This window comes from Metarhizium album, assembly GCF_000804445.1.
Source record: "Metarhizium album ARSEF 1941 chromosome Unknown scaffold_4, whole genome shotgun sequence".
Lineage (NCBI taxonomy): Eukaryota > Fungi > Ascomycota > Sordariomycetes > Hypocreales > Clavicipitaceae > Metarhizium > Metarhizium album.
This window is the reverse complement of record NW_024467578.1, coordinates 1,035,771-1,051,723: the sequence shown is the minus strand read 5'-3', so window position 1 is coordinate 1,051,723 and position 15,953 is coordinate 1,035,771. Positions and strand designations below refer to the sequence as shown.

The 15,953-nt window shown below is 58.2% G+C and overlaps 7 protein-coding genes across 7 annotated transcripts; 5 read left to right on the top strand and 2 right to left on the bottom strand.

Annotated features, from left to right (window-relative positions):
* Positions 1 to 776: 776 nt before the first annotated feature.
* On the top strand, positions 777 to 1,622 carry MAM_02599 (uncharacterized protein; the record flags this gene model as incomplete). Its single annotated transcript, XM_040821398.1, has 2 exons — positions 777 to 934; positions 1,016 to 1,622. The coding sequence occupies 2 exons, from the start codon at positions 777 to 779 to the stop codon at positions 1,620 to 1,622; spliced, it is 765 nt and encodes a 254-aa protein (XP_040680812.1).
* Positions 1,623 to 2,408: 786 nt separating this feature from the next.
* MAM_02598 (uncharacterized protein) lies at positions 2,409 to 3,101 on the top strand (the record flags this gene model as incomplete). Its single annotated transcript, XM_040821397.1, has 3 exons — positions 2,409 to 2,763; positions 2,840 to 2,921; positions 3,005 to 3,101. The coding sequence occupies 3 exons, from the start codon at positions 2,409 to 2,411 to the stop codon at positions 3,099 to 3,101; spliced, it is 534 nt and encodes a 177-aa protein (XP_040680811.1).
* A 629-nt stretch (positions 3,102 to 3,730) lies between these two features.
* MAM_02597 (uncharacterized protein) lies at positions 3,731 to 5,965 on the bottom strand (the record flags this gene model as incomplete). The annotated part of the gene is made up of 2 exons (XM_040821396.1): positions 3,731 to 5,491; positions 5,597 to 5,965. The coding sequence occupies 2 exons, from the start codon at positions 5,963 to 5,965 to the stop codon at positions 3,731 to 3,733; spliced, it is 2,130 nt and encodes a 709-aa protein (XP_040680810.1).
* Positions 5,966 to 9,309: 3,344 nt separating this feature from the next.
* MAM_02596 (dynactin Arp1 p62 subunit RO2) lies at positions 9,310 to 10,662 on the top strand (the record flags this gene model as incomplete). The annotated part of the gene is made up of 1 exon (XM_040821395.1): positions 9,310 to 10,662. The coding sequence occupies one exon, from the start codon at positions 9,310 to 9,312 to the stop codon at positions 10,660 to 10,662; it is 1,353 nt and encodes a 450-aa protein (XP_040680809.1).
* A 283-nt stretch (positions 10,663 to 10,945) lies between these two features.
* Positions 10,946 to 11,956, bottom strand: MAM_02595 (40S ribosomal protein S7; the record flags this gene model as incomplete). The annotated part of the gene is made up of 3 exons (XM_040821394.1): positions 10,946 to 11,312; positions 11,396 to 11,478; positions 11,795 to 11,956. The coding sequence occupies 3 exons, from the start codon at positions 11,954 to 11,956 to the stop codon at positions 10,946 to 10,948; spliced, it is 612 nt and encodes a 203-aa protein (XP_040680808.1).
* Positions 11,957 to 12,795: 839 nt separating this feature from the next.
* MAM_02594 (twinfilin-1) lies at positions 12,796 to 13,925 on the top strand (the record flags this gene model as incomplete). Its single annotated transcript, XM_040821393.1, has 2 exons — positions 12,796 to 12,995; positions 13,049 to 13,925. 2 exons carry the CDS (start codon positions 12,796 to 12,798, stop codon positions 13,923 to 13,925), a joined length of 1,077 nt encoding a protein of 358 aa, XP_040680807.1.
* Positions 13,926 to 14,616: 691 nt separating this feature from the next.
* MAM_02593 (twinfilin-1) lies at positions 14,617 to 15,734 on the top strand (the record flags this gene model as incomplete). The annotated part of the gene is made up of 3 exons (XM_040821392.1): positions 14,617 to 14,635; positions 14,691 to 15,274; positions 15,339 to 15,734. 3 exons carry the CDS (start codon positions 14,617 to 14,619, stop codon positions 15,732 to 15,734), a joined length of 999 nt encoding a protein of 332 aa, XP_040680806.1.
* Between the last annotated feature and the right edge of the window lie 219 nt (positions 15,735 to 15,953).

Genomic DNA, 15,953 nt, shown 5'->3' with positions numbered 1-15,953 from the left:
GCGGCGCTAATAATAACCGTCGCAGCCCCGGCCGCCCCGGGAGCCGTGACACGACTGAAACTTGACGCACGTCAGACGCCCGGGCCGCCCGTCTCAGCGTCGGCCGCCTCTGTAAGGATGTTGGAACGGACCGTGCCTGGCGACGTCGACTCTCGCTCGCATGGACCTGATGGATGGATCGCGTTCAGCTCCGAACCGGCGACTGCATCTCGCCTTGCGGGGCCCGTACAGCCGCTGCCTCGACGTGTCTGACGCGCGCCCTTGTTTCGCGACGCCGCGCACGGCACCTTGGGCTGCAGAAGCTGGACTCGCACGCCGGGGCCTGACACCAACGCAAAACAGGCCTCTTTGTATTGTCGGCAAAGAAGACCCTGTCATGCGGCGCGTCGAGCAGCAACTCTCGGGCATTCGTGTGCCCCAAGTCCGCCCGGGATGCTCGCGCAAGACGTGGCCGCTACCTCTCGTCGACCCCTCAGCTGGGTGGGTCCCTCCCCCCGCCACCTACCTAGGTAGGCAAGCTACGCAAACGCAATTGGCCCGGATCGGGGAGTGAATGTGGGGCGGGCCGGCGTTGTCGGTCGGTCATTCGTAGACGCAAATGGCCACTGTCCGGAACCTCCGCCCGCGCACATGTTTAAACCCAGACATCGTCTCGCCTGCTCTCTCGGCGCATCCCCGAACCCTTCCGCCGGTGCCTCGCCACTGCACAGCAGACGGTTGCAAGCAGCTCCAGACATCGCCTGCCAGACCCCTTGGACGTCGGGTCCCGGGTCAAAATGGCTCGCGCAGTAAAGTCGCTCCTCACGCCCGCCCTCTTCAGCGAAATCCAAGAGTTCTGGTTCCTCAACTCCACCGCCGAGGCACGCGTCATATCCCCGCCAGAGAACGTGAAGCGGTGGTTCATGGGTGGCGAAGCCCTCGACAAGCAATGCGCGTGAGTCGGTCAAGCATTCTCCACAGATGACGTTCGTGTTCGTGCCCTCTAACCGTTGGGCCTTGAAAAATATCAACACAGCGAGAAATTCCTACCAACCCTCGAGGCCCTGCGCAAGTCGGGCGCCAGGACGGGCGCCGAGATTCTCGACGCCGCTGAGCCGACGGAGCCATGCGGCTGGATGAGCCTCCTCATCCTGCTGGACCAGATGCCGCGGAACTGCTACCGCGGTGCCTCGTCCGCCGTGGCCTTCAACGAATTCGATCCGCTGGCGCGACACGTCGCGCGCGCAGCCATTGAGCGCGGGCTGCCGGACCGCAACCCGCAGATTCGGTGGCAGTTTGCGTTCCGTAGCTGGTTCTACATGCCGCTCATGCACTCGGAGGACTTGGCCGATCACGAGCAGGCCCTGGCCGGGTTTCGACGGGCGGCGGCAGACGTTGAGTCCTTGGCGGGCGAGCACGAGGCGTCGACGGCGGACGCGTACCACGCGCGAGCGTCAGCGGTGGTCCGGGGGGACGTCGAGGCGGCAACCAAGATGGCCAGGACGAATCTAGAGTTTGAGCAGATGCATTACGACATTGTCAAGAAGTTCGGGCGGTATCCGCACCGCAACGACGCGTTGGCGAGGGAGACGACGGCAGCGGAGAGGGAGTATCTGGAGAACAGAGGTCACGCGTTTGGCTAGCCGCCGTGTGTCGAGGACGAGGGGCTTCACCGGTCAAATAGCACGTTACCACGCAGAACGGAGGGCATAAGTTGAGCGGCTGGTGCTGCCTGCCTGCGTGGCCCTGCACCTCGGCCGTTGATCATCGGCAACAGGAGGCGCGGGGGCACTCCAGCGCGCAATCGATATTGATTGGTTCCCCAGGTCCGTCGCCGGCTCCACCTCCCGATGTCTCCAGATGGGACGTCCCCACTGCCACCAATGTTCCGCTTCCCTCCCTTGGTCTTCATCACGGACATTTGCCTTCATCAATCACCGTCGAACCGTGTCCCGCCACCGCCCGCCATCGTGCCTCTAGCCTCGTCCTGCCAGCCAGCTTGTGTTGGCGCCCCCGGCCCCCGCCGCGGCCCCGGTAAACAAACCCACCACACGCCGCAGTCTCGCTCGAACCTCGCCCTCTCCTCGTCCAACCTCACGCCGCGACCCGACGCAAAGACAACAACACAACACACACAGCCTCGCCACGCGGCCCCGTGCTCCCCGTCGCGACAAGACGCAACTGAAAGATAAGACGCCCGCCAGCCCGGCCCAGCACGCACGCACCGCGAGACCCCACCGCCATGGTCAGCACGCGCTCGTCCTCGCGCGCAGACAGCGCCGGCCCCGAGTCCGCGTCCGCGCCGACGCCGACCCCGTCAACGCCCACGCCCACGCCCAGCGCCGCCGGCCACCACCACGCGCCGCCGCTCCCACCGCGCCGCCGCCCCCGGCTTCCGGCACGCCCCGACCCGCTGGACGCTGCTCTGGATGGCCGTCTCGCTCCCCCTCGTCGTCTGGGACACGGGCTACGTCCTCGGCCGCCCGCACACCATGGACGGCGGCGCCGCCCACTGGCCCCTCTGGCTGCCCTACAAGCTCTACGGCCAGGTCGACCACGTCTACGGCTGGAAGGCCTTCCACGCCCGCGACGGCTTCACCGCCGCCCAGGGCCTCCTCAACGTCGTCGAGACCCTCCTGTACGCCGCCTACCTGTGGCTGTGGTACTCGCGCGGCGAGCCCGCCGCCCACGGGCCCAGGCTCGTCACCGGCCGCCCGGCCGCCCGCGCCGTCCTGCTCGGTTTCAGCTCCGCCGTCATGACCCTCAGCAAGACCCTCCTGTACTGTGAGTCGCGTCGTGCGCGCGTGCCCCCCTTGACCTGTTGACCTGTTGACCTGTTGACCTGACGGCCCTGCGATAGGGCTCCACGAGTACTTTTCCGACTTTGGCAACATCGGCCACAACGATCCCGTCCGTCTCATCTTCCTCTGGATCATCCCCAAGTACGCCCGTCCCGTCCCGTCCCGTCAACCGTGACCCCTGGCCGTGCAAAAAAAAGAAGACCCTACTAACATGGCTGCCGTAGCGGCGCTTGGCTCGTCGGATCCGCCTACATGATCTGGTCCATTGGCGCCGAGATCCTCGACGGGCTGGAAGCTGCTTCGCCCGCGACGAAGGACTAAGCCCCTCGGAGACGGGGAACCGGCCGGGCTTCGTCAAAGGGGTCCAGGAAATGGAAAAAAAAAAACGCAGTCGTGGCCTGCGCAAAAGAGAGGGCGGGCACAGCATTCGTTGGGTGCGAAAACATGTGTTATGCGTTACGGAATACCCCCGTCTTGTTATGAGTTAGAGTTTTTTCTAGTCTTTTTTTTTTGTTAAGTGGTAGTGTACATGACTTTTTGCGTGCGTCCAGTCCAGTCGGTGAAAGCATGCTCAAACTCCACAAGTGCCGCATGTCCCGCGTGTCAAACAACAAGAATTGACTTTAAAAGGAGAGAAAGAGAGAGCGAGAGAGAATGTGCTAAACCATGCCATTGCTAGCCTATGCATACATGCGTCGTGTTGCCGAATCGGGCGGGTATGTAGTTGCGTGTGTGCCTTGCGCTATTGTATGCCCGCACACTGGGTATCAGACGTTGAAAGAAATCAAAAAAAGACAGCCCGGCCGGAGCGAAAGGCGAGAATGGAGATTGGTGGAGACGCTGGACGTGTAACAAGAAAAAAAAAAAAAAAAAAAAAAAAAAAAAAAACAAGAAAAGAAACAAACGTGCAAATCGAGAAAACACAAAACAAAGAGACCGAGGTATCCCCCTCACCGGACTTCTGTTAATCCCCCCAGATCAGCATACTGCTCCCACGCGTGCGGCGCGTCTGCCTCCACCCCCTTGCCGTCGAGGAAGGCCTGCATGGCCGTCCAGTCGCCCGAGTCTCTTGGCAAAACGTACGGCTCCTCGTCAATGTCGTCTTCGCGAATGGGCAGCGGCATCGAGCGGCCTTGTTGGGTGGAACCGTTTTGGCGGCCGCCGGCAAAGATGCTGCGGCGTTCGTGGTCGACCAACTGCCCGAGCGCTTTCGCGGCGTGCGTGTAGCCTTCGAGGGCGGTGCTGATGGGCCGCCGCTTGAGCGAGTTGGACTTGGGCACGGGCGGGCTGCCGCCGTGATGCGTGGAAGAGTCCTGGGTGCTCCATCGGCGGGTTTTGGGCGGCCTCTCGTCCGGCGGGTCGGGAAGGGCCGGGGAGCTGAGCTGGGACTCTGCCGTGTCCACGAAGCTCGCCGAGCTGGGTACCGTGCTGACGTTGCTCGAGGTTGTTCCCGATGCCGTAGACGCGCTTCGGCCGACTCCAGGGGCCGGCGGTGGCGGGGCGGCACGGGCTTCGAGGCGGACCTTGTTTGTCCCGTTGCCGTAGCCGTGGACCACGATTTCGTGATATAGCGGCTTGCCGAGTGCAAGGGACAGCGGGCGGGCAGGGGCTGGCGCGGCGCTTTGCTTGAGTCTTTGTACCGACCTGCGGATTGTGGAGCTGCGGCTCAATGCTTGCTTGAGGGAGCTCGCTCGCGATAGGGTGGTCGGGGTGTCCGGCATGGAAGGCGGGAGAGACGCTCGTCTTGACCTTGGGGGAGGCGGCGGAGGCGAGGCATCTTGCTTGTGAGTCAACGCGAAGTAGTCAATGTCTGGCTTGATTTCGGGCCTTTCCACGGCAGTGGCCATGTCGCCGTTGTGCAGCCTCCCGAGGCGGCTCAGTGCCGGCTCGGTCTGACTGCGAATCAAGCCGCCATTGTTGTTGTGTTTGTCCTGCCACGGTGGCAGGGTGTCCTTGGCAAGAGTCACCGGATATCTCGCGCTTGGATCGTCCTGCACGCCGGCGGGTCTCTGTGTAGCGTACCGAAGCGTCTGGTGGACAGCATATATCATGATCCATCGGACCTTGCGTCCGTCGACCAGCGACAGCCTCTCGTTCTTATCCGACTTTTTCCTGCCAAGGGCGCACTCCTCTTCAAACTGCCTGTACGCACGAACAAGGCTGTTCTCCGAGGCATCTTGCTTCCAATTCGACGCATTGACCAGCGCGGCATGTCCCAGTCGGCGCTCGTCTGCACGTTGCTTCGGACCCCGCGGGAGCCATGCCAAGCGCCTCGGTCGAGGCGGCGGATCCAGTTGCGGGAGTCTGGGGAGCGGGTGCTTCATGGGCTCGTGGTGGCTATGCGTGTCGAAAGATTGGATGAGCTGCAGGGTGCAGATGCCGCCCACGGCAACGGACGGCATGGCTTCGCACGAGCTGTATGCCTCGTCGACCAAGAGTTGGTACAGGGCTTTGAAGTCCCTGGCCATGACCCGGTATACTGCTGCGTCAAACGGGCGCGGCGGGTAGTGGCCCAGCCTCGTGCTGTAGAAGGAAAGCAAGAAACTTCTGAAACGGTCCAGGTGAGCACGCAGTCCGAGTGGGATGCCCAGATGCGCCTCGGAAAGCTCTCGGTCGAGGAAATTGTCCAGCATGTCCGACGTCCTCTGGAGGCGCGTCTTCACCTCATTCTCGCTCTGGAGAATCAGCTTGCGAGTAGCCGAGCTGATGTGCTGCGACACGTCAGTCAATATTGCCAACAGGCGGGTTTCCCATACCAGCCATTGGCCCGGATTGAGGTGACGAATGACAAGTCCCCGGATCGAGGGCCGACTTACTTGAAACTCCAGTCTGCAGGGGAGCATGTCCCTCATTCCCACGCAGTGTGCCAGGGCTCGAAGATACAAGTCCCGGATGCGGAACGTCTCGGCAAGTTGCAAGACCGCCAAGGCATGCGCCGGCTGACCGGCCAGGAAAAGATAGCCCCTTTCATCAAGATACGCCATCATGTCGGCCGTGTTATCCACTTTCCCTCCGGATCGATATTCGTGCATGCAGCTCAGCAACCCAATCAAGGCCTCGCCGAGGGTCTCTCCCACAAGCGATCGCCCAAGGAGCCATGCGAAAAAGTTCCTCAGCAGCACCCGGTGACGTCCAACTTGTTTCCTACTCGCGTTGGGCGGAGCGGGTATGAAAAGTTCAACCATTCCTGTCGGATTTGAACGGTACCAGTCGTGTATCTCACCCGGGGTGCGTGGAGTTCTCCCCCCGCGCTCGCCAGGGCTGTTGATGACCAAAAACCGCGCTATCAGGGGATAGCATCTTGTCATGAGGAGTAGGGAAAAGGGCAATTTGAACACGGGCGTCTTCGTCACATGCCCGTCTTTGGTAGCCTCCTTGCTGTGGAGATGGACAAGGCAGTTACTGTTGCTGATCCAAAGCTCACGATCCTGTAGTCTCGTCACACACACGCGGTCAGTAGAGCCGGTAGGAGGGCGCAGGACAATCGTACCTTCTGTGACCCGTCCCAAGCTGTACAGGAAGATCCTGCTCCGTCCCACTTCTTCAGCCTGGGGCTGGACGTGGAAGCGTTGGGGTTCGTGGCATGACAACGAGAGCCATGACTTGCACAATGGCGGCGACTGGCCGGTTCTGGGACAGCGTCTGCCGTCGGTCGCGGCGGTGAGGGCATGATACTCCAGGCCCTGGATTGCCTGGTTCAACGGAATGGCGTGTTGGGCGATGAGGCCGAGGCGACGTGATGGCTCCTCGTGGGAAGCAAATTCGAACCGCCGTAGGCAAACGCTTAATGGGCAAGCTGGAGCAGGGACGTCTCCCAACGCGCCGCCATTGTAGAAGGGGGAGCAGAGCTTGGCCGTCTCAAGAGGCGTGCGAGTCTGCAATCGACTCGTTGATTGCAGAGCCTACCAAGTCAATGGAAGGATTGCGAGCCAAACCTCCGGCCACAGCACAACCCGTGGGGCTGGGAGACGAAGGACAAGGAAGCGGTGGTCCGAGAAGGCACGAAGCTTGGGGAAGAAAGTAGGTCGAGACGCAACGGCAGGACGGCAACTGGGCCGGCAGCTTATTAGGGCGACTTGGGATTTGCGTTCCCATGCTTGAACGGGTCAGGATTCCAGGAACGTGGTGCCGAATACGCTCGCCACTGCCCAACGCCCCGTCCATGGATGGGGTCGCCGGAATTTCCATCACGATGCCCATGTCCGGCCCATGCAAATCCGTGGACCGTCATGGCCCGGCCCACAGCATCTTGGCGGCAAATGAGCCACCCGTTGAGTGAGCGTTGAGCCACTGAGCCGTCGACGCATAGTGCATTGTGCCAGGTGCAGATTGCAGATTGCAGATTGCAGACATGGCGCCGGGTGGCCAGTGCTCGCTTGTACGGAGTACAGCTGCAGCATGTCATCGGCTGGTCGGGCATGCGGGCAATTGCGCACAGCGCCCACAAGGCGCTCAAGTACCGAGTACCGGTTGCAGCCACGGCCGGCGCTGATTGCAGGGCACGGCGACAAGCGCCTGGGGCTAAGTCTCTGGTGAGCTGTTTGGCGCTAGTATGAATCAGATGCATGCTAAATTCAATCATCATCTCAACCGATGTACGGATTCCGTCATGGCCGTGTCACTCACTCACTGCAGGCGCTCAGGCGCTCCATCAACGGACCCCGGCTCCAAGGACGGCCTGCCGTCTTCGGCATCGCCAGGCACGCCTTTGTGCGACTTTGTGCGGTGGCAAAGGGGAGTTTCGCTCAGGCGGACTTGAAACGTCAGAGGACAGAAAGCGGCCCACTGCCATGTCTGTCAGGGAGGGCATTTTTAAGCTTCACCTTGCACATCACCGAGACGATTTGTCCCTCGGCCACCCTCCACCAGCCACCAGCCTCCCGGCCTCCCAGCCTCTACGTGTGGGGCCTCCTGGCGGCGAGCGAGGACGGGAGCTGAAAGCAGCCCACTCGCGGCACTGCGCTAATCCTTATTTCGCAGGACGCATCCGTCCAAGTACTTGAGTAACTTACTTGCTTACTTAAGTAGCAGTACTCCGTACGTAGGGCACGTAATCATAGCGCTGGCTCAGCTCGATTAAAGCATCCTACAGAGTGCTCCGTACTAGTAACCCAGGTTCCTGTTTCACTTCCTGCCTAAGTACTCGGGCGCGCAAGTAGGTGTGGTGCCCCGTACTCGGCACATATGGTAGACTCGGCCTGCCTCTTTCCAACTGTTGCGCCCGCAACCCCGGGCCATGGCCCCGTAAGTACCTAGGTACTTGAGGACAGGTGTTTTGCATAGGTACTTAGGTACCTAGGTAGGTACTCCGTACTTGTGTACTTCAGTAGGTATATTTATATTCTTCACTACGCTTGCTTTCCCGGCATTGACCGCATCCCAACAAAGACTGCAGAGGCAACGAAGGCATTGGTCAAGCCAAGCCATGTTTTTCCAAATGGACCAGGCCGCCATGACGTGATGTCGATTTCTTGCATGGACTCTCCGCACATCCAGCAGCAGCCTCAATCCGGCGCCAACGAGCCAGTTCCATTCCAGAATGGGAAACGCCCAGTCGGAGAGTCCTTGCTTGAAAACCAGGGTTGAGGCGGGCCAAGAAAAAAGCCGTCATTGTGACGAGGTCAATGGATCGAGATTCTGATATCACCTCCGGAGTCCGGAGCACTGGGTACCCCGTCCCAAGGTACCCCGTCCCAAGTGACCATCATGACTGATGCTGATGAGGGCAATGTGGCTCTTGGTAAATGTAGAGATTGCTGGTGTTTTACCGTCACCACGATTCCTAGTCGAGCTCCTCTGTCTTTTGAGGTAGTATTTCCTACTACTCTGTAGTCATCATCCTTGCTCCATACACAGGTGGCCATGGAATCGGGACCAGAACAACGGCTGTTCAGTCACGTGACAACGGCCGGCCTGTGAGTCCTGTCCGAGTTCGTCGGAGTCGCGGAGCTCGCCTTGATCCGTGTCGACGGCTCGTCGGTGGAGCCGCCGCTTCAGTTGCTGTAGCCAAGTTCACAACTTGACAGCCCGTGTCGCGCTCACGCGTCTGGGTACCAAAACCGAAAAAAATGCAATCGATTTCTGGTCAACGCCCACAACGAACATAGACATATGTTCGAAAATGGCGTGTCCAACTCCGTACATATTCATCCAGTGCCCATGTTCAGATCAGTCAGTCGCCGACGGCGCCAATGCCTCGGAGAATGAGCATCTTGACGATGACGAGCGAACCTTCGACCCACGCGCCCCGCGATCAAACTACAGTTTGTACCCGCTGGGGCATCTGCTGTACTGCGAAGATTGCCAGCAGATACGGTGTCCGAGGTGTGTTACAGAGGAGACTGTGACCTACTACTGTCCGAACTGCCTGTTCGAGGTTCCTAGCAGCAACCTGCGAAGCGAGGGCAACAGGTATAGCCTGCGAAGCAAAGAGTTTGGTGCCCGGTCGAGAAGCTAACAATGCAACTCTAGGTGCACTCGGAGCTGCTATCAATGTCCAACATGTATCGGGCCGCTGCAGGTCAGCGCGATGCAGCCAGCATCTGATGCCAGCAACCTGCTTCCTCCCGAGGGCCAGCCAGCCTCGACCAGCGGCCCCTACGCGCTATTCTGCCAATACTGCAACTGGTCCTCCACTGATATCGGAATCCAATTCGACCGACCGAGCGGCATCCACTCGCAGCTCGGCAAGCTGAACAACGGCGGCACCCCAAAGATTACCATCAGGGACGTCAAGGAGAGGCGGAAAGAGAATCCAGACGAGGCGCCACTCCCGGACCATCAGGTCGACCGCGATCTGCAGTTTGCAGCCTTGAGAGCCTTTTATCAAGATCAACTAGCGAATGCGAATCCGTCGCTCAACAACATGCCGCTGCAAGGCGGCGTGGGGTTCTCCTCGCCGGCCGCTCTGTCGAGGATAATGTCGCTGTACACCGGCCGCAGTCATCCCGGGCGGATGCAGCAGGGCCCGGCGGAGATCATGCGCGAGGCACAGAGCTCGGAGGAGGGCTTCAAGCTGCCCCAACTGGACGAGTCAGGCTTGATCGAGAAGTTGACCCGCGGCGGATGGCAAGCCACTACTTCCTCAGAGCAGCGTGCCCACCACGTCTTGGCAGGGCGCTTTCAAGATGAGCTGCGGCCCATACCGTATCTGCTGCGTACCAAGCGCTCCAAGCGCTGCCCCGTCTGCCGCCACATCATCTCCAAACCCGAGAACAAAGTCACGTCCACGAGGTTCAAGATTCGGCTCGTGGCCAAATCGTACATCCCCACCATCACGATCCGTCCCATGCACCCGACGGCGGCGCCTGTGCCTGTCACATCTCGGCCGGCTACCAACGACGAGGCGCCGCTGAGACCGCTGAGACCGCACCAGTACATCCTGACCTTTAAAAACCCGCTCTTTGAAAGCATCAAGGTGACGCTGGCGACGCCAAACACTACACCTGGAAGGTTTGCCAGTAAAGTCACCGTTTTGTGTCCCGAGTTCGAAGTCGACGCCAACACTGACATGTGGGACGACGCTTTGAAAGACGAAGGCAAGGACGGGGGCCGCAAGAGAGACGATGGTGCCGCCCAGGGAGAAGTGGCCAAAATATGGGAAAGGGGCCGCAACTGGGTAAGCATTATACTCGAAGTCGTCCCTGCATCCCTGCGGCCGGAGCATCAGTTCCTGCTGGGAAGGGACAAGGACGACGTGGACCATGGTCCCTTGAAAGAGGACGAGGACGTTCTGGAGATACCCATGTTTATACGCATCGAGTGGGAGGCGGATCCCCAGCATGATGTAGTCCCGGCGCTTGGAAAGGACAAGGAAGCCAAAGAGAAGAGGGAGCTGGCATATTGGTGTGTTCTCGGCGTCGGACGCATCAGTCACGAATGAAATAGGCACAGCGCACATTTATTCTGATACCCCGTATTGAGCAGATGGCTGTTTTTTTCCATGGGCACAACAGAGTGGTCGGTGATTGATCAATGAGTACCATGAGGCAGCTTGTGTCATTATCAAGCTACCATAATCATTAAGACGCCAAAAGCCCCCTTTTTTGTTGACCAACCATCAAGTTGTGACAGATGAAAGCACACCCAGCATCCTACCCCCGACACCACGATTGCCATGCCAATGCCTTTTTTTTTTTTCAAAAAAAAAAAAACTACTCTTCAGTTTAGAACTCAGCGCTGGCGATCTGAGGGAACTCAAAGGTCACATTGCGACCAGTGAGGCGGCGGTACACCTCGGCGTAGGTGTCGAGTCTGTAGTCAACGCCAACGCGCTCTTTCTCGTCAAGAACAACCTTGAGCTGTTTGCTGCCATCCTCCTTGGTGCGGATACGCTTGCCAACAATCTCGACGGGGAAGCACAGGTCGGCCAGGATGGCATCGTGGACGGCGGTTAGAGTGCGGGAACGGGGCCGCTTCTGCTTCTGGGTGTTGCGGGAGCGGGCAGACCGCTTCGGGCGGGGCAGGATGCGACGCGACGCGAGGATCAAGACGTGGCGGTCAGAGAACTTCTTCTCGAGCTCGCGGGTCAGGCTGTATCAGATTAGCACTACTCCTCACGGCAGTTGTGGAGGCCCAGAAAGGAAAGGGAAAAAAAACAATCATGATCAACTTACCGCTGCTGAACACGGTGGAAGCCCTGCAGGGAAGGGACGGGGACAAAGATGACAACAGCCTTCTTGCCGTGGCCGACTTCGATCTAATCAAGACCCAAAGTCAGCATGCGAGCTCCAGGGCGTAGCCTTGGACCGCTTCCCGTCCTGTTCCACAAGCCAATTGTACGCTGGTTCCGGCGAGCATCCCCAAATGAAGCTTGTAGGAGTTTTGTGGCAGGCTATTTCTAGCCTGGTACAACGTCATCTTCCAACACGCCGTCGTAGCCAGTGATGGCTCCAATCGTCTTTAGTACTTCAGAGGATGCCGGTCGTAGCCATTGTATGGTTTTCTTTTGGGAACAGGATCTCGAAAGGCGCCTGGGCCGGGGATCTGATCTTCTTGGGTGTTCAGGTTCTCACCTCGCGGGCAGAGACGAACTGCAAAGGTCGCAGGGCAACCTTGAGGTCGGCAGTGTTGGTCTCGAGATCGTAGAGAGCTTGAGCAATGCTCTGCTCAAGCTCTGACGGGTTCTGCCGCGAAGGGCTGTTGGCGGCGATCTTGTTCAGGGCCTGGGTGCTCATCTTGACGGGTGGTGCACAGCGATGATGGTTGGAGTAATTGGTGGTGAGACGGGTTCAGAAGTTTTGCACGAGTCGAGCTGTTCGCTAAATTGGGGCTTTCGTGCCCTGATAAAGGTGGGGCTTCAAAATTTTGTGTGTGGTCACGGGCCATTGCACGTGGGTGGTACGTGCACGGCAATCGCGGCAAGCAGACCACGCACCGCACACCACGATGCCGAGCCATGCCCGGAGTACAACAGGTGCGTTGACATGGGTGCCGTATACTGCCTTGGATGGTCAATCACTTTCATAATGCTTTCTGGAGCCTGCTGGGCAAGCACGGAACGGATCGCCTCCTTTATCTCATGTTTGCCACGTTAACACATGAGTAAACCGGAGACCTAGGCTCACGACCCAGGGGTCGGGATCCTCTTCATCATGAAATATTTTCAGCGTCTGGAAATCCAGTGCTGGAGGTTGAGCCTCGTCTTCGAAATGCCTGACAGCAGCTGTGATGACAAGGATGCTGGCAGCTGTCAACGGATGGCACGACCCTGCTGAGTCACTGCTCCTTCCTTTGGAGTAACAGCTCAAACGGCACCTGTTATTCATGGAGAAATACAGTGCTCTTTCCAGTTCCAATATTCTTCTCCTTGTTTTTCCACCTCGATAAATGTCGTGCTCCAAACTCATCCTCTCTCCATCTCATATCTTTTCCAACCTTCCCGACTTCTGTCCCTCATTAAGGTCCTTATTCATAGCCCCCTTTCCTCGATACTTGAGCCAACCTTTCACCTCACTCCTTGAGGCCCTCGCCACGCCAGACTGTTGCACTGCACGAACCTATGATGGGTGCCTCAATGCTGCTTCTTGCCCTGGGCGTGGCTGCCACGGTGCTGGCTCAGGCCGACCACGCCATCGACTCCTTCGCATATCAGGGATGCTCTTCTGTGGACATGTCATGCTTTACACCACCTGTTCTTTTGAATGATGAGCCTACCACTCCGGAAATGTGTCAGCGGGCTTGTCAAGGCCATCAATTCGCTGCCCTGTTTCCAGCGTGAGTTTGACGAACTCGACACTCCAGAACCTGTCCATATCTAACGCCTCTAGTGATTGTCGCTGCGGGGATGATGCCAACGTGATCAAGGCCCTTGACGAAAGAGCCTGCAATAATCCATGCTTGGGAGATCCAAAGCATGGCATGTGCGGGAGCATTTGCCCAGCTGAAGGTCCCGGAATTGCGAATGTCTACACGAAGACGGCGGCAGCCAGTCAGCAACCTCAAGTCGTGACCATACATACCACTTCCACCCTCGCTCTTCCAATCACTTCGGTCAGCTCTGAGGATTGCACCACGTCTGACCAGGCTCCAGTGACTGAACAGCTCCCAGGAGGTCTCATCACCCCTGTTGGAACAGCGCCTGGAATACCTACGACGTTCACTTTCGTGTTATCTACCAGTCCCGCAACCTCCAGCGGAATACCTCCCAGCCCAACGGAGCTAACTACCTCATGCTCCGAAGAACAAAGCTCAGCGGCTGAAGAACCAACTGTGGCACAACCAAGCACGACTTGCGAAGAAGATCCTGCCAGTGTTACTGCAAGCTCTGCCGTGCCGGCACCATATGGAGCAAGCACTGCCTCGCCTCCAATATATACGTCGGACGCCAGCACTCCTGAGGTCCCTACTTCGGCAGTCGGGCCGGTGACATCGCCTGTTGCATCTGCCCAGTCATATCCGGATCCATACACCTCGGGGAGTGAGCAGGATCCTGCGGCCACAGCTAGCAGCATCCCAGGCCAAAGCCAAGATGATCCAAACCAGCTTTCAACAAGCACTGTCTGGTCTCATCCTTCAGATGTTGCCGACCCAACCGGGCAACCACCAATTCCAGCTCAAGTGCCAGGCTCAGATTCTACCCACAGCATGGTCCCGCCGCTGGCGACCATTGGAGGCTTGGCTTTTATTGCGGCAATTATCATGTAAGCAAAGTAAGAGAATGTCCATTCTTTTGCCACAAATATACGACATGCAATGCGGCGGCAGCGAGCATCTCGATTAGTTCTTTTTGGGCCAGTTTTGGACGTTGGTTGATAGCTGGAGTGAAAGTTGAAAGCCACGTAGTACCTCTGAGTGGTCACCAAGTATATATTATAAAACCACTGTCTAATGTCCGTCACAAACTGTACCTAAAGCCAAAATATACCTGTCCTGTATTTTGCGCCTGTTGTTGATGTGAGTTTTGTGCTTTAACTTGAACGTGCTTCTGAGTAGTACTCAAGAATAGGGATGACTCTGTGTCCAGTAGGTAGGAAATACTTTACACTGGTGTCTGTGAGGCCCGCGGAATGAGAGAAGAAATGTTTTCGATCACCAGCAGCCCCCAACGCCCAGATATCTTTGAAACTATCACATTAAAGTCGCAAAACGCCAAAATAAGCGTGTTAAGTACTACGCTTCGTACGTTTGTCTGTTCAGGGTAAGACAACAGGTCTGCCCCAACATCGGTCCTTGATCACCAGTCGTGCAGCGAGCGTAGCGGGGCAACCAACGGTTGGTCTGCCCACCCCGCGCCCCTCCTTCCCCCAACCCACGTAATCAGTAGTTAATTCGCGGAGCGGGAATTGTGACGACGGTCCATTCAAGCTTGCATTGACCCCCCGAGAACCAGTTCAAGATGCAATCTGGAATTTCAGGTAGACACGATCTGATCCAGCCGCGCAAGGAAAGCTGCTGACGCACAATTTATAGCTTCGGAGGAGCTCCAAGCCGAGTTCAACTCGCTGCTGACGTCGCCGTCAAGCTTCGGCGTCATTGTTGGCATTGAAAAGGAGGCGTTGGTACCCATTACGACTCTTCCATCCAAGGGGTCATCCTTCCTTGAAAACTTGTCGAGTTTACAGAGTCACCTGAAGCCCAACGTCCCCCTCTATATGCTACTTCGCCGCTACGATGACGTGCCCCGCCTAACGGCAATATCTTATGTCCCAGACGCTGCGCAGGTACGACAGAAGATGCTGTTTGCATCCACGAGACTGACGCTCGTGCGGGAGTTGGGGTCGGAGCATTTCAGAGAGACCATGTTCGTGACAAGTGCGGACGAACTGAGCGAAAACGGGTTCGAGAGGCACGATGCACACGCCCAGCTCGCGGCTCCGTTGACAGAGGAGGAACGCACCCTGGGAGAGGTCAAGCGCGCGGAGCAGGAGGCGGGATCTGGCACGGGAACGAGGGAGATCCATTTGAGCAAGAGCTTTGCCATGCCCATGGCGGAGGACGCTGTCGCCGCTTTGAAAGAGTTGGGCCAGGACGATGGACGTGTAGTGACCATGCTGGTGAGTCGGAGGGAGGGCACCAAACCCAAACCCAGGGAAGCTTGATCTGACGACGGGCTCGCAGACAATCAACCCCGACAGCGAATCCGTGGAGTTGCTCCCCGAATCACCCCGGCCAACGTCGATTGGCGAGCTGGCCGGGGCGATTTCCACCACGGAGCCCCGATTCACGTTTTACAGATTCAGACACAGACACGACGGCACGGAGCAGTCGCCGGTTCTCTTCTTCTACACATGCCCACTGACGCCCGGCAACAAGTCTATCAAGAACCGCATGCTGTACCCATTGATGAAGCGAGCGGTGCTGGAAATCGCCGCCAAGGAGGCCGGCCTGACTCTGGAGAAGAAGTTTGAGGTCGAGGAGCCGAGTGAAATAACGGAGCAGTCCGTCATGGACGACTTGCACCCCAAGACTACGACCAAGTCGGGGTTCAGCAGGCCGAAGCGGCCTGGCCGGTAACTGATTCAGCCCACGGAAGCGGTGCGCACGCGCTTTTAGACGGTTACGACTATGACGATGGAAGGAGAGGAAGAAGGAGAGGAAGAAGGAGAAGAAGGAGGGAAAGAAAGTCTAAATTTACTACGAGCAACGGGGACATTTCCCATCCGAGTGATCAACTGTGCAAAATTCCCAAACGTCCCCGGTTGTGCAAACGTGAAAGCGGCACGGACCGCAAAA